This window comes from Cynocephalus volans, chromosome 11 (genome assembly GCF_027409185.1).
Source record: "Cynocephalus volans isolate mCynVol1 chromosome 11, mCynVol1.pri, whole genome shotgun sequence".
NCBI classification, from domain to species: Eukaryota; Metazoa; Chordata; class Mammalia; order Dermoptera; family Cynocephalidae; genus Cynocephalus; species Cynocephalus volans.
Window position 1 is genome coordinate 72,893,964 of NC_084470.1, and position 17,164 is coordinate 72,911,127.

Genomic DNA, 17,164 nt, shown 5'->3' on the forward strand with positions numbered 1-17,164 from the left:
AAATCCACTTTTTTAAACTTCTCTGGAAAAAGTGAAATATCTCACAGGATGGGCCTCCTATGAGGTTGGCAGCCTGGTGTGATTAAGAGCATGGCTCTGGAGTCATACACACAAGTTCAAATCCCTCCTCCACCACTTAAAAGCTGGGAGACTTTGGGCAAGTCTCTCAACCTCCCTGCTTCTCTCGGTTTCTTCAACTCTGAAATGAGAATTATAATAATACACCTTTCTCATAGTGTTGTGACAATTTAATTAAGCAAGCTAATATTTATAAAGTGCTTAGAATAATGTTTGGCACACGGTCAGAACTACGTCAGTGTCAGTTGAATAAATAAATACCCCTCCACATGGCAAGAGGCAGCTGGATCTGAGCAGCAGCTGTCCCCTTCAGATGTGGCTGACTTGTGCAAGTTGATCAAAATCTCCATCCAGACACCTTTGACCATGGAATCCTTACTGTAAGAGACAGACACACCTCCCTCCTCTGCTACCCTGCCCATAAAGGGGCAGGCATACTTAGCACATCTTGGAGCACCACTTCTCAAGCTACTGGTGGGGAAGGACCAGTTTTCTTTTATTTTAAACCAGTTGTGGACTGATACGTGGCCCTCCTGAGCAGCACTGATACACAACATGTGCCACAAATGACACCACATGAGCTCTACAACACCCTGACTGGCCTATACTCTGATCGATGAGATAAGCCAACTGAGCACACACTTGGATGTCGCAGCAATATCTACCTGTTCCAAGAGTTCCTAGACACTCTCAATTTCAGGACTTATCTTGTTGCTCTTGGCCAGCCTGATCATCAGACTCCACTTTGAGTAGCACCGTCTTGGGAAACAAGTACATCAGTCTTCATGTGCACACAAACCAAGCAGACAACTTGGTTGGAGAGAGAATGCATGAGATTCATTCATTCTCTCTCTCTCTCTCTTTCTCTCTCTCTCTCTCTATTTCTGTTCTTTTCAGCCTGCCTACCTTCTTGTCTGGCCATACACATTTTCTTATGTCTTTATCTGCACAGTAAAATCAGCTCCCTGGTGAGATACTGGGGTTCAGAACAGCCTTGGAAGCTATTGTGGCTGCTTTGCAAGCAGCACTAGGTTGGGGCACCGGGACCCATCAGTTGTCAGCTCACAGATGCTGCTTCTCCTGAGTGTTGCCTTTGGTCAACAGGAGCTGCCTTGCCCCATGCCCACATCCACACCCTCACCCTCAGTTGCTATCCAATTGCCCAAAGCCAAGGACTGACTGACAAGGTGGTATAAAATGTCAACCCCTTTGTCACAAGAAGGAACCAACTCTATGGTTATGGTGCAATTCATCCTCTGGAGCGGTCTGTGGAATCAGGCTGAAGCTAGACTCTAGCCGCCACATCGTTCCTCACTTGGCCCCGCCCCTGTCCTGTCCTGTTCCTCTCACTCCCCCTGTCCTGGGAGCACTCCCTCAATACCTCCCAGCCAGCCAGACCCCCGTCTCAGCTTTGTTTATAGGGACTCCCACCAAAGACAGAACCTGGACTGACCTTCCTCAGCAGCCCGTTGGAGGAGGGTGTATGGCAGGAACGACACTAAAATCCCGAGGACCCCGCATCAGGTCACCCAGAGGCTACCCCTTGCTGTCCGTTTCCAGCTGAACAGAACCTACCTGTGGCATTGGACAAGGCCAGTGATTCCATGGAGCCCCGAGGGGTCTGCTCTGTGGGCGTCATGTCCTCCGTGTATTTCAGGGAACTGATGGGATGACGGGTCCGACACTGCTGAGTGGACATGTCTCCTTCCTCCTCCTCCTCCTCGTACTTGGGGACTTGGATGCTGCCTCGGGTTTCACTAAAGCTCTGACTGGACATATCACTGTAGCTCTCCTGGGATCTCAGCCTCCCCGGGTAATAGTCCTCTCGGCATTCCTTGATGAAGCTGCCGCCGTGCCCCTTCATGGCCAGTGACGAGCTCCTTTTGGGGTTGCTGAAGTGCTTGGCCCACATGTCGGGCTGGGCCCCGGCCCCCTGCCCACCCGGACTGTAGGAAGTTCTGATGTTGCACTGGCCGAGCAGCTGCAGAGGGCTCTGGGACTGGTTCTGCTCCATCTTGTTCCCGTAAAGGTAGGGCTCGTCCCGGCTCCTCCAGATGGGGTCCCGGTTGAGGCTGGGCGTCTGGCTGGACAGGCTGAGCAGGTCCATCTGCAGCGACAGAGGGTCCACGTCGGCTGACAGCCGGTTGGAACTCACCTGCAGCTGGCTGTGCTGGGTCAGCATGGTCTCCTCCGTCTTGCCCTTGTTCTTGCCGATTTTGGCGCTGCGCCGGGACTCCTTGGCCCTGGCGTTCTGGAAGGCCGAATCGGATGAGTCGGAGCCGTTGGGGTCCTCCCCGGCACTGCAGGCCCGTGAGCAGAAGATCTGGCCCTGCTTTGGGAGGAACGGCCGCCCCAGGAGGGATTTCTTGCAGTGAGCACAGCAGAAACAGGTCTCAGTGGCATGCCAGTGTTGGCCGTCATAGGTCATTTGACCTTGGTCAATCCCTGAGGAAGCAAGAGACATGGAAGAGGCTGACAAGATGCTCAGAGCCTCCTAGTATGATGTGAAACACACAGCACCGTGGTTTGGCTCACGATTCTGAATGTGGCAGAATAAAATGTCAGTAAATCAACGATCAGGTCCCCATGTAAAAGGTATTCAAGTCCTATCATAAGAGCCCCCTAGTACTACCAGTGAGCTCCTTCTTAACTCATTTGCTCCCAGTACAGAGAGTCTAGATCAAAATGACCTGTCTGCGAATCCTTCTGCCTGGCACACTTGTCCCCCAGACAAGTAGCAATAATAATACTAACATATGATAAAGCTCTGCTCTAAGTGCTTTATATAAATAAGCTCACTTAATTGCTCAAGGTAACTTTCCAGTATTATTCCCATTTTTCAGATGAGAAAACAGAGGCACAGGAGGTTAAGTAACTGGACTAAGATAATATAACTAGAAATCAGAGAGGAGATCTGTGTCCAGGGAATCTTGTTCCTAACCGTGACACTGACACTGTCTCCTTCACTCCTTGGAGAAGTCTTCCCGTCCATCCTGACAGCGGCTCTCCCTCACTCTCTACCCTTATCTGCTGTGTTTTTCTTCACAGCACTGATACTGCTGTGCATTGCATCTGTTTATCATGTGTCTCCCCCACTAAAAGTGAAGCTCTGTGAGGACAGTCATCAAGTGTCTGTGGCATCTCCAGGACCTAGAACATGGCCTGGAGCATGATAGGGGCTCTTTGTACGTTAAATGGATAGATGAATTGAAACCCACCACTTGTGTATGCCATTCCACTGGGCAAGTCACTAAAGCAGATCAGTAGATGCTATGTTCTAAATGTTTGTATTCCCCCAAATGCGTAAGTTGAAATCCTAAACCCCATGGTGATGGTATTTGGAGTGGGCATTTGGGAGGTGATCAGGGCATGAGGGTGGAGCCCTCATGAATGGGATTAGTGCCCTTATAAAAGAGGCCCAAGGGAGCTTGTTTGCCCCTTCCATCATGTGAGCACACATTTGGCAGGTGCCATCAATGAGGAACGGGCCCTCACCAGATACCGAATCTGCTGGTGTTTTGATCTTGGACTTCCCAACCTACAGAACTGTGAGAAGTACATTTCTGTGGTTTATAAGCCACCCAGTCTATGGTATTCTGTCATAGCAATCCAAACAGACTAAGACAGTGGAAAAGAAAAAAAGAGGGTTTTAACTCTTAGTAATGAAAACCGTGGCCATGGTTTGTCAAAGACATTGCTCCTGTACGAGCACATACGCTTTGCTTAACTTCATCAGCAAAGGAAGAAGCACGGTTCCTCCCGGTGACAGGACTGCCTGGTTTACACAATCTTGTCACATGTACACTACGGGAGTCTCCCATGGGCCCTGCTGCTCTTGCTTCTCAACTCTTCTGCCCTCTTCTCATTGTAGAATTTCACCATCTCCCTCTGGGCCACCATGTCCCAGAACTTTGGGTCACCATGTCCTAGAGCTTCGGGTGGAGCTAAAGCTACCTCTGGACACACCACTGGCCAGTAGAAAAATGAATCTTCCAGCCCCAGGGACTTTTGCTAAGACAGCGACATAGCAGTCTCTTTTGACTGCAGTTGCTAAACTGGCAGAATGGAAGCTGGGGGCTGTGGGCTGCTCTCCCATGGGGAGAGCCTGCTGAGAAGGCAGTCCCAAGCAATTCCTGCAGGATGGAAAGGGACCTCTGCGAGACTCCTGATGCATGTGCACCTCTGCCTGCAGTGGCTGAGAATTCCTGAGTCTGGATTTCAAGGAATAACTTCTAGAGACTTGTCTAGAGAGGCAGTGAACAAGAAACTAAGGAGAAAAAGAGGACTGCAAGGACAAAAGACCACAGTCAAAGCAGCCTCTCTTTCCCCTCCCATCCGCTCCGCTGCTCATTTTTGTGTCACTGTAGCCCAGGGAGAGAGGAGCATGTGGTAAATTCTTCTCTTATTAGCTCTTCCCCAAACTAAGGGGTCTCTATTTTGGAACCTGGCCTCAGAGAATAAGAGGGGATTTTTACACGGATGGGAGTACAAGGGCCACCTCAAGTGAGAGGAACACTGTGAATCAACCCCATTCCTTTCAGCACCAGTGTCCCCAGGTGGAGTGAGGAAGGACTGGCTGGTGTGGGGCTAAAAACAGCCCATGGCTATGGCTCCATGAGGCCTCTTCCCCAGGCCCTGGGGAGGAAGCAGGAGCAGATGGCAGGAGGACCACAATCCTATAGTAGTTCAGAATGAGGCTTCAGGGCTCAGACATATGCAGGTTCAAGTCCAGCTCCATCCCATTGCAGCTGGGTGTAAAGATGCTGCAGCCCATCAGCCTGGGCTCAAATCTCAGCTCTGCTGCACTCTAGCTTTGTGAACCTGGGCAAGTGGCTCCATCTCTCTGTGCCTTGGTCTCCTCAGCAGTGCAATGGGAAAAATAACAGTAATTACTTCACAAGTCATTGTGAGGATTAACTGAGTTAACATGCATAGGATTAACTGAGTTCTCTGGGCCTATTAACTATTCTTTTTTTCTTTTATTTTTTTTAGGTCTGAAAGCCTGTCTCCCCCTTTGCTGAGGGGGTCACTGCCTTGATAAGGCTGCTCAGTCTTCCCTCCCTCTCCCATCTTCCCTCTCCTCCTCTCCACTCTCTTCCTCACGTGCCCAGAGTCCAGTGAGCTCATGCTGGCACCCTGGATGCCCTGGGTCCTTTCCTGTGAGCTCCTACTCAGCACGGCATGCCAAGCAGCTGCGGCCTTCCCCACTCCCCATCAGAGGTACACAGGAAGCCTAGCTCCTATGGCCTGTCCTCTGCCAGCTGCTTCTCCAGGCCCCTGCAAGCACATGTGCTCAGATGCAGCAATAAGGGCCTAACTCCCAGGCTGGGGGCCTCACAGAAGTAGCTCGGGTAGAGGGAATGGAGAGGAGGCATGATATAAAGTGGCCCAGCAGGCAGCAGAACATGGTCCCTGATAAACATCAGCAATGTCAGATGGCCCTCTGAACTGCTCCTGAACTCTCCACATCTGGAAAAGGGCTCTGCCGTTCAACATCTAAGCGTTCCTTTTGGATTCCCTCTCTAAGCCCTTTAAGTACTTCTCTGAGGGTGTATGTGTATGCTGCTGCCACAGCCTCGGTCTGTTTATAGGACTGTTTACTCTGCTGCGTGCAGGCAAAAGTACTGTTGCCCTAGCAACGGCTGCCTGATGCGGGGTCTGCTCTGAGTAGCTGTATAAATATGGAATATTTGTACAGTATGGTCAGAGGCAAAGCACCAAGCGACCAAGGTATGCGTGATACACAGAGAATACTCTTCGACTGCCACAGGAAAATTACGTTTTACAGAAAAGAGGATTTAAAAAAAAATCAGGGACAGCATTTTAACTACAGCAGTAATAATACTGCAGGCTACAGTGGTCCCCTTTCCTGGTAAAACACTGATGCTTTTTTATGAATTCAAGGAGAAAGAAGGAAATGCCAATAAAAGCCCTGGATAGTTGAAAGAGAAGAAAACGTCTGAGGTGTATATGCTAAAGCCACAGACAGATTTTCTCTCTCCCAAGTGCTGAGGGAAAATTCTAAGTGGCAGTTTCTGGAGAGGCTTTCAGCCTCCATGGAAAGAGAAAGAAGAAACCAAAATACAAATGGGAAGGAGTTTTGTGCCGTGGGTTAGGTTTCTGTACACTCAGCCCCTCTCATCCGAGCAAGCATGTGCTTGCAGACTTGAATCCACAGGTGAGCAGTACTGGGTCAATACATGACACCATTTTCCCCTGACACTGTCCCAACCCTCCCCTTCCTCACATGCCACCTGTCACAATCAAGCTCCCATTTCCTAACTGTTAGCACACAAGAAAGTATGTTTTGATCTTGCAAGAAGCAAAAGCTCCTGGGTACTTAGTTCTAGAATCAGGCTGTGAGGGTGAGGTCTTTAGAGAATAGGGGAAGAGGGGTTTGCCATCACCCAAGCCCCAAGAGGGACTGCAGCTGGACAAAGGTCTGCATAGCAGTGCTTAACACTGGGCTGACAAACTCCAGCTTGGAACGGCTCATGGAAGCAGACCTGAGTCTATGGGACAGGACTGCCCCACAACAAAGCACCATTGAGCACACGGTAGGTATCTTGTCCACAAAGCTGGGGGTTTTATCAGCACACAGACCTCTCCAAATATTAGCTAGATTTTCATTTGCATACAACACTTTGGGTGAACCAGGGAGACAAAGCCACTTCTTTTTGGTCCCAATAAATCCTTTTAAGCAGGGCAAAATAGGCTCCCAAATGGAATATCTCCACATCTCCTCACTATGGGTAAGAAGTTGGCAGTTTTTGAACAGAATTCTTGGGACTACATAAGCCACAAGGACAATCTGGCTGTGGTCTCACAAACATTTGTCCACTGCCAGTTTTCTTTCTTTTTTTTTTTTAAAGGGTGGCTCATTCTCAAGGTGCCAGCAAAGGCAAGTGGAGTGAAGCAGCCACAAGCAGAATGATCTGGTACACTGCTGAAGAGTTGGACAAATCGGTCATTTACAAAGGCAAAATGGTTTTCACCATCTCAGATCTGCCGCTTATTTGAGGAGTTTGTAGCTTATGAATTACTTGAGGTTCTCTTGCTTTGTATTTGGCTGGGTCAGCTTTTGCTGATTTTTTTAAAGACATGCTTGCCAGAAGCCATTGGTTCCCTGACTATTCCTCCCCATCAAGAGGAGGTCCCTCTCCCTACTGATCCCTGATTTTTTCCAAGGAGGCTGGGGAAGACATCTGTTTATATTTTCCCTTCATAGGTTCCTTCTGAGTCGTCTCCCCTCCGTCCCTTGGTGGTGGAACTGTGCATCATACAGTCGCATCTTGAAGGCAGCTCCATGACCAAGCCAGGCTGATAAGATTCTTATTTGCAGAAACTGACTTGGATACTAGAAGAGTCTTGGCCCCTCTCCTTTTGAGAATGCAAATACTAAGATGATGTATAACTAGGGGGTCATCCTGGCCACCATGTGAAGATGGTTTGCTCCCAAATGATGCCAACAGAAGGCAAGCTGAGCTGAGACACAGAGAAAAAAACAGACTTTGTTTGAATCCTTGATCCATCCCTACTTGAAGCCAGTATACTGCTTGGCCTTTCTAGTAACATGAGGCAAGAAATGCCCTTTTTCACTTAAGCTAGTATGAGTTGGGCTTCTATCACTTGCAACAGAAAAGATTCTGACACGCCAGACACAAAGGAGATCCAGTCACAGTAGGACCAACCTGAATGCCAAGCATTGCCTCACCTATATGTTGGGCACAGGTGTCACAATATTCTGCATACAAGGACTCAAAGCAGTGGCAACAGTAGGGCCTTCCCTCCTTCATGATGTAGCGCTGGCCGCCCAGCACCGTCTCACACTCGAAGCAGCAGAAGTGTTTCATGTGCCAGTGCCGCCCCTCAGCTTCTGTGCATTCATCTGCAAAGATGATCTGGAGATGGGAAAGCCAAATGGTCAGTGTCTGAGACTCAGCCATAAGAACACACTTTAAAGGAGGAAAGCTACGGGGGTCCCAGACTAGAAGGGTAAGAAAGCTGGTCCCACCCACAGATTATTAAACACAAATCTATATGTATATGTTCATTCTATATCTATATTAACCCCCACATTTGGATTTGCCTGAAACACGATTAAACATGATTTCTGGCCTGGGCAGGGATTAACTTAATCACATTTTAATAAGAGATAGAATGTTCCACCCTGAAGAATATAAAGCAGGATCAAAAACTGACAGCTCATAGGCACATTGAACATGCAAATCTATTTCACTTGGCCTTTACACAGTATTTAAAAAAATGGGAAATGTCATATAAACACCTGGAATCCTGGCTTCTCTTTTGAAAACAGCATCTGGCAATGCATAGTACACACCCCTGCATGGCAATAATAAACTAGAGCTGAGAAGAGGGGCTGCTGCTTTCAGATGAGTGGCGAGTTCCCCAGTTTGTCATATTCTTCACCACTCCCTGTTGCCTTAAAATGGGCCAACTTCATTTATAACACCTGCCTGACCCTCAGAAGCATTTGTATTTTGACCCCCAATTAGAGTTTTTTAAATTCCAAAGCACAGATTTCAAAATTTACTACAAAGCTACAGTCAAGCCAATAAGATACTGGCATAAGGATGGACATGCAGATGAATAGAACTGAGGAGCCAGAAATAAACCCATACATATATGGTCAATTGATTGTTGAAAAGGGTGCCAAGACTATTCCATGGGGAAAGAATAGTCTCTTCAACGAATGGGCCTGAGACCACTGGACAGCCTGATGCAAAAGAACCAGTTTGAACCCTTACCTCACACTACATATAAAAATTAACTCAAAAGGGATCAAAGACCTAAATGTAAGGGCAAAAAACTAAAAAATCCTTAGAAGAAAAGATAGTTGTAAATCTTCATGACCATGAATTAGACAATAGTTTCTTAGATATGACACTAAAAGCATAAGGAACAACAACAAAAAATGAAGTGAACTTCATAAAAATTTAAAAACTTACATGTTTCAAAGGACATCATCAAGGAATTAAAAATAAAACCATGGAATGGGAGAAAATATTTGCAAATTATATATCTGATAAGGGACTAGTATCCAGATGATATAAACAACTTTTACCACTCAACATAAAAATAACCCAATTGAAAAACTGGGCAAAGGCTTTAAATATATATTTCTCCAAAAAGGAAGATATACAAATAGCTAATAAACACATGAAAAGATGCTCAACATTATTAGCTATTAGGTAAATATGAACCAAAACCTTAATGTGATATCACTTCATACCCACTAGGATGGCTATGATGAAAGAGACAGTCAATAACAAGTGTTAGTGAGAATGTGGAGAAATTGTAATCCTCTTTCACTGACAGTAGGAATGAATATAGTGAGAATGTGGAGAAACTGGAGTCCTCATTCATTGACAGTAGGAACGTAAAATGGTGTAGCTGTTTTAGGAGACAGCTTGGCAGTCCCTCAAAAAGTTAAGCAAAGAATTACCATGTAACCCAGCAATTCCACTCCTAGGTATACAGTCAAGAGAACTAAAAACATATGTACACACAAAAACTTGTATATGAATGTTCATTACAGCGTTACTCATGATAGCTAAAACATGGAAACAACTTATTTGTTTAACAGTTCATTCCTTTTTATTGCTGAATTGTGTTCCATAATATGAATATACCACAGTTTGTTTATTGATTTACTCACTGAAGGGGTTGTTTCCAATTTGGGGCAATTATAAATAGAGCTGTGTCTTAGTCCTTTCAGGCTGCTATAACAAAGTGCCATAGACTGGATAGCTTATAAACAACAGAAGTTTGTTTCTTGCAGTTCTAGAGAATAGGAAGTCCAAGATCAAAGTGCCAGCAGATTTGGTGTCTGGTGAAGACCTGTCTCTGTTTCACAGATGGTGGCTTTTTGCTGTGTCCTTTTATGGTCCCTTTCTGGGGCCTCTTTTACAAGGACACTAATCCCATTCTTGAAGCCTCTGCCCTCATGATCTCCCAAAGGCCCCATCTCCTAACAACAACACGGTCACCTTGAGGGTTAAAATTTCAACTTACAAGTTTGGGCAGGACACAAACATTCAGATCTTAGAAACCAACTATAAATACTCACTCACTCTTTCTCCCATCCTTCTGCTACTCTGATGACACATATTTAGACCTTTTGGTTTTGTCCCACAGTCCCTCAGGCCTTATTTTTTGTTGTTGTTTTTAATCTTTTTCTCTCTATTATTCAGACTGGGTAATTTCTATTGATCTATTCTCAAGTTCACAGACCCTTTCCCATGATATCTCCATTCTGCTATTTAGCCCATCCATTGAGTTTTTTTTTCCCACTTCTTTCTTTTTATTTTTTTCTTATATAACATTTTTATTCTCTATATATTTAATACATATTCACTATAAAAAACTTTTTGAGAAAATACAAAAAAGTAGAAAGAAGAATAAAAATCATACATAATCCCACAACTCAAAGAAAATAAAATTTCACAATGTTTTCTGACAGTCTTTTTCCATGAAAATATTTTCACGTAGTTAAGATCATACTGTATGGTTTTGTTTTTGTTTTCGGCCCCAAAACAAGTCTTAATATATCTAAAAAGATAAGATCATTGAAAATATGTTCTCTGACCACAATAACAGAAGGAAATTTAGAAAAGTCACAAACGTGTGGACATTAAATAACTCTCTCCTAAATAAACAATGAGTAAAAAGAAAAATCACAGGGAAATTAGAGAGTACTTTGAGATAAAAATCCAAGTGCAACATATCAATATTTATAGGATACAGGGCTCATGCAGTGCTTAGAGGAAAATTTATACTTGTAAACACCTATATTAAAAATAAAACAAATCAGTAATTTTGTTGACCTTTTTAAAGAATCAACTGTTGGTTTTGTTTATTTTCTCTATTGTTTTTTATTCCCTATTTCATATATTTCTGTTAAAATCTTTATTTCCTACTTATATTCACTTTTGGTTTAGTCTGCTCTTCTTTTTCTATTTTCTTAAGGTAGAAGTTTACATTACTGAAAAGTGGAAACAAATGTCCATCAACTGATACAGGGCTAAATGAAATGTGATACATATGTACAATTGAATATTATTCAGCCATGAAAAGGAATGAGGTACTTATACATACTACAATGTGGATTAACCTTTAAAACATCATGCAAAGTGAGAGAAGCCAGACACTGAAAGGTACGATTACATGATTTCATTTACATAAAGTGTCCAGAATATGTACATGTAAGCTTAGTGGTTGCCAGGGACTGGGAGGAGGAGGAAGAGGGGACTGACTGCTAATAGATAGAGTTTCTTTTTGGTTAATGAAAATCCTCTGGAATCAGATAGCAGTGATGGTGGCACAGCTTTGTGAACACACTAAAACCCACCAAATTGTATACCCTAATATGCTGAACCTTAATGCTGTGCAAATTGTATCTCAACAAACAAAAATTTCAAAGCACATCCACTTCAATCATCATATTCTATTTGCCTTTGGAGAACACAAAGCTGTATTATGAGCACCAATTTCCAGAAGTGGAAACTGAGGCATGAAGGTGGCTGCCTAGAATTACAGACTTGAACCTGAATTCAGTTTTCCATGTACCTAGATAGCAGAATCCAAATTAGCTAAATCTGAATCCCTCATAGGCATTTGTAAGAAAGAAATGGCCATATAACAGTGGACTCTGGCTGAAAAAGGAGTGTGTTACCTTCCACACTGCTGTCTATCGGGTCAGACAGACCCAAAAAACTCTTTTGGGCAGGAAGAAACCTCTGCTCAGAAACCTCCTCCAAATAATTCCCATAAAAGGGGTCAGGTTTAGAACATTCATCCTTCTGCTCCCAACTGTTAACGCTAACACAGGTTTTCTATTCTGTCAGCTCACAGATCATATTTGGGCATGTGGCTGGTGGGGGAAGAAACCAGGCAGGGACCTTGTGTCCAGTTCTGCCTTCTCACATAGGGTAGCAAATACAGATACCTTTTAGAGCATAGGGCATCCAAATGGAGTATCCCTCGACCTCCTTAAGCCTTATTCAGAACTTTTGTAAATTGTGGGAAATCAAATAATGCTACCCACTTTCTTCTCTTTTCTAACCAATCTGTCCCAGTGATTCTTGGCAAATGTGACTGTTTTAAGATACGAGTGGCACCCCATTACTAATGACTACTCTCTGGGATTAGGACTGAAATCTAAAGCTGCACAATGCCTTTGTGTGTGTGTGTGTGTGTTTTTAAGAGTTCTGAACTGACCCACTGCTAGTTGTATGTCACTTGGGAATCTCCTTGGTTATAGAAACTGCCTTCCCATAGGAGTCTACAAGATCACCACATTCAGTAAAGTGGGCCACCATCCCAGACATTCTAGCAACCAGGGATGGATGGGGCTTCTCTCTTGAAAGGATTAGTAGGAGAGGGTGGAGTTGCCTATTGTTTTCTTCCCTGCAGGAAGCCACAGGACCATGTGCTGGCTATGGCGCAACTGAGGGGTGCCAGGTAGGGCTGCAAGCCCCATGGAGTTTGCTGACCTCATCGCAGGCTGCACAGCGCGGTTTCAGGCACTCTGCGTGGTGCCTGCCACAGTATATCTTCCCATCTTGGTAAAAATAGATCAAATCCACCAGGAGCTCATTGCAGACAGTGCAGATGAAGCACGGTGGGTGCCAGCAAACACCGTGGCCGGCGCGTGACGCAAACACAGCGATGTCCCCACCGTTAATCTGTCCTCCACACTGCAAGGCAAACAGAAACATCAGTACAAACACCAGCCCCCTCTCAGGGCTATGCATAAATGATCAATGACCACTGCCAGTAAATAGCTGGTGTTGAGCACTTAGTTTCAAACTAGTCACTGTGCTGCCTGCTTCACACACATGGCAGGGCAGGTTTTTCTTGTCCTCCTTTCCTATGGCCTGCCAGTAAAATGAAGATAAGGTCACTGAGAGAAGAAGAAATCACAAAGGTGGGAAGGAAAGAAAAACTCTTTTAGCATAATAACATACAGGCGCTCTGCAGGCAGGAGGCAAACTTGCACAGAGTGAAGGTCTCATTACCTTTTAGCTACTTCAAACTCCATGCAGAGGCATAGCCAAGTTTAACACCAGGAGGAGGAGGCTAGGAAGGGGAGGGGGGAGAAGAGGGAGACTTGGAGGGTGTGGGGCCTGCACTGTTGGATGGTAGTGGGGTGAGTGCATAAAAACATGCCTTCTCTGTATGCCTTTCAGGCATGCAAACAGCCTGCTTCCTTACCACATTTTTACACTGTCTTGACTGAAACAGCACCACTTCTAAGGCCAGGCTATGGAAAGGGTTTTTTCCATATCCCTTCCCTACCTTCTCGTTCATGTTCCAAAGTTTCCTCCCCTATCAAGGAAGGATCAAGGCAGAATCACTGGTGACCCACGCTTACAGCTGGGATTGGGATAAAATGAATACAGTTGGAGGGCATTTCAGGGAGGAGTAAAGTGTGAAGTAGTGGGTCCATAGAGATGCTCTCTGTTGACCATGGCACTGGCTATGAAGTACACAGCTTGAGTCTAGTATCATGGTCCCACATTAGTGGCTGAGCTCTGGGGCCAATGTCTAAAAGGTAGAGAAGCTACCTCCAAACCTTTCCCACACTGTGGACATGCTATGGGTTGAAATGCATCATAGAAAATGAAGTGAAGTCCTCATAGAATAGTCTCTGGGAGCTCATACATATGTGTGACCAGACGGAAGAAAGACATCATGGTACAGAAAGTACGATCCCTACCTTCCATGATCATATCAGTAGAGCTAAAGTGTAAATACATAATCCTATCACCGTAAGGTTTAACTATCACCATAAGGTTTGTTATCCCTATATGGTAGATGACCAAACCAAGAAAAAGCAACATAGTCAAAGTTGTCTGTCAGAAACATGAGTAAGCTTATGAAAGGTCCTTCTGCCTGCATGCTCTTGGCACTATTCTACACTGTTCCTGGCAACTGCCCACAAAATGCCCAACCTTCCTTCCCTCTCGGGCGAGGCCACCTTGCCTAATTCCAGGAGACTGATCTGAGAGTGGTGAAGGCCCTGAACAGAGCACAATGATTCTCACATCATAACCACCGGCCACCTGCACCTCAAGGGTAGGTCTGAGATGCTTTTCAAGGATGAAGACCCCACTGCCAAATCTCTGGTCAGGTGGCTTCTTCATCCCATCTACCTGAACCTTCTCAACTCTGCCTTCTCAAATCTCAAAAAAAGGGCCCCAAATGGCACCTGCTCCCCTCAGGTAGTATTCCCCTTCCTCTTCTCTATCCTCAGCACTGGGATGGGCCTATCCAGAGCTTAAGGAGTTAGAAGAAGCTGTACAAAAAGCAGCAGGGCTTACAGAGGTGCCAAAAATGCTGATCAGCACCGGAAAGCTTCTGACAGCTAAGAGGTGGGGCAGAGTGAACCCAGGCAGGCTGGATTCCCACCCTGCTTTCTTTAAAACCCTCCTCCACCATGCCCTGAGCACTCTACAGGAGAGCAGGAGAAAAAACAAATCCAGACTCTTCAACCCAGTGAGGTCCTAGGGAGAATGCTGTGGACTTCATATTGATACAGAACTCTCAAACCCCAGCAGAAGATCATTTATCACCCCTTTAAACAGCACTGGTCTGGGGACAATCCTGGGAGAGAGACTGACCAAAGACCCAAGCTAACTCCACATTCTAAAGAAATTCTAAAATATCGATCCATCATGCAGCTCCTCTGCTCAGTCCTTCCAATGGTTTACATGGCCCACTACGAGCTGGCCATGAACTCTGACTTTATCTGCTAATCCCTCCCTTCACTGCCTCTGACCCAGACACACTGGTCAAATCCCTGTTGCTCCAATACAGATACCCTCCTGCCTCAGGGCCTCGAGCTGGCTGTCCCCTCCAACCCAAGGTCTGCATGACTCACTTCCTCTTGCACATCTTTGCTCAGTGGCCACCCTCTAAGTGGGGTCTTCCCTGCCACCCTACTCAAAATGGCAGCCTCCCCACACTCCCAGTACTCCCAAGTCCCCTTCCCTGTTGTATTTTTCTATTTTCCTACTTTCTTGATTCAATTTCTGGTCTAACTTCTTCCCCAAGAACACAGCTTTTGAGAAGGGAGAGATTAAGCATTTATGTCTTTTGTTCACTGCTGTATCTCCAAAGCCTAGAACTGTCACACAGTCAGCACACAGTAATTGTTGAGTGAATGAGTGAAAGGATGCCAGAACAATGCCTCTCTACTGCCCTGAATCCATACTCACCTGCTCACAAATAGCTCCTGTCATCGTGACTGGGAAGGGCCTGACATTGCCTCGGCCCAAGTTCTCACGTTTCCTTTGGTTGCTGAACAGCTTCAACTCTCTCTTCTCTTCCTCGTCCAGGGAGTTGCAATATCGAACCTGAATAGATAGAGAATGGCATGGAGGATGTCACCCTTGCTTCCTGAGATGCCCAAAGCCCCATGCCTCAGAGTTTCCCATGAACACACTCCCATTTAGTTTTATAGCCCTTTCCTGAACTTTAATAACACAGGCCTTTGAGCTACTTAAGGCATCTCTACTGAGATAGTTGACAGCCAAAAGAGTTTACTAAAGTCTCCCAACTCCGGAGCCCTAGCCTTGGGCAGGCTAAAGTCTCTGCAGCTGCTCCTCTCCTGTATCACTTCTCTCTGCTCACCACACTAAGGTCCAGATCATCTGGTGCTAGTGAAGATCTGGGGCTTTTTCCTTCTTCCAAACTGATTGTAGTGACCTGATAATTTCATCTCCCTGTGCCCATGTAAATGATCCTTGACACCAAAGAACGACTCTAGGTCAGCAAGCCAGAACAGGTGTCAGGGTGCTTGCTCACAGCTTCTGTTCTCCCATCTTATTTTGGGAAAATGGGAAAACAAAGGCTTGAGCCCCAGGAGTTGGTCCAGAGGCCTCTGAGATGCTGCATGGCAGTCCCTGCGACTTTATCTGTGTGCAGGAGGAAAAGAGCTTCTCCTGGGCTTTGGTTAAGTGCACCAACTTGCAAAAGATATTTTCCTTCTTGTTAAACAAAGAACTCAAAGAATTAAGGGATGGACATTAAAGACATTCAAATCCAGAATTTCTCTCCCCTTAGTTAACGCACACCTTGGGAACTGTGCCATACTCTTAAACTATTATTTACTTCATTATGTGTTTAAAACTGACTCACTTTTTTAAAACTTGAATACATTTGTTTACAAAGAAAGTATATTATGACTACAAATGGAAAACCAATATTGCCTGCAAAAAACAGACGGTGACTGTAAAGCTAAATCAAGTGAGAACAAAACCATATTGTTAGATTAGCCGGCCACTTTGCCTGAAAGATTCAAAAATGCAGATCCCCGATACTCCTACTTAAAAGTGGAGACCAGCATGAGTCAGAGAGGTGTGAGACACCTGCTAGCACCAAACTGAAATTTCTTCCTTGATTATTCACCCACTCCATCACAAGGAATAAAACACAATTTAAGAGGGAGTAACTCGCAGTTCGATTTTATTTACTGCCATGTTCATATCCACAGAGTCATGTATATATCACCCTTTGGGAAACATGTCCTAACTCCATCTCCTATCTTATTTTGGAGTAATTTGGGCATCAGAAAGGTTAACTGAATTGCTCAGATGATTTGTCATACATATGGTTAAAGTAAAGCCTTTGAACTAGAACTGCTGTATCCTAATCTGAAAACTAGTGCAGCTTTGTAGATCAAAATTATCTTATCTCAGTGAAAAAGAGAATAATCAAACACTTACTTTAGAATCACCCTTTGTCCTCAAAAGGGCCATGTCAAATGAGCTAAATCTGACCACTGGGTCACACGTGCGAGATTCTCACCAACAGGAAGTTATAATTTGAATGGTGTCTCTTTTCACAAAAGCATAGTTACCCATAAACAAAATAAACTGGTAAAGGCAGAGATGGGTCAATAACTTCTCTTTATCAAGTAAAAAGAGCTTAAAAAAAATCTTCACATGCATATTTCACAGAGAGAACTGCAGTGACCTGAGCAGCCCAGAACTATGGTTACGCCACCGACATTTTATGGACATGCTTTTAAAGAAAGGCACACCCCTCCTGCTTGTAAAAA

General features: G+C 45.1%; 1 protein-coding gene across 2 annotated transcripts in view; it reads right to left on the reverse strand.

The window, feature by feature from the left end:
• Positions 1–17,164, reverse strand: part of PRICKLE2 (prickle planar cell polarity protein 2) — a 307,781-nt gene that overhangs the window by 33,389 nt on the left and 257,228 nt on the right. For both annotated transcript variants that reach the window (XM_063115190.1, XM_063115189.1), the window contains exons 5-8: positions 15,321–15,458; positions 12,594–12,797; positions 7,793–7,979; positions 1,654–2,523 (exon numbers count right to left, since the gene is read on the reverse strand). In XM_063115190.1, coding sequence (XP_062971260.1) covers positions 1,654–2,523; positions 7,793–7,979; positions 12,594–12,797; positions 15,321–15,458 — 1,399 coding nt within the window. The remainder of the gene's footprint in view (positions 1–1,653; positions 2,524–7,792; positions 7,980–12,593; positions 12,798–15,320; positions 15,459–17,164) is intronic.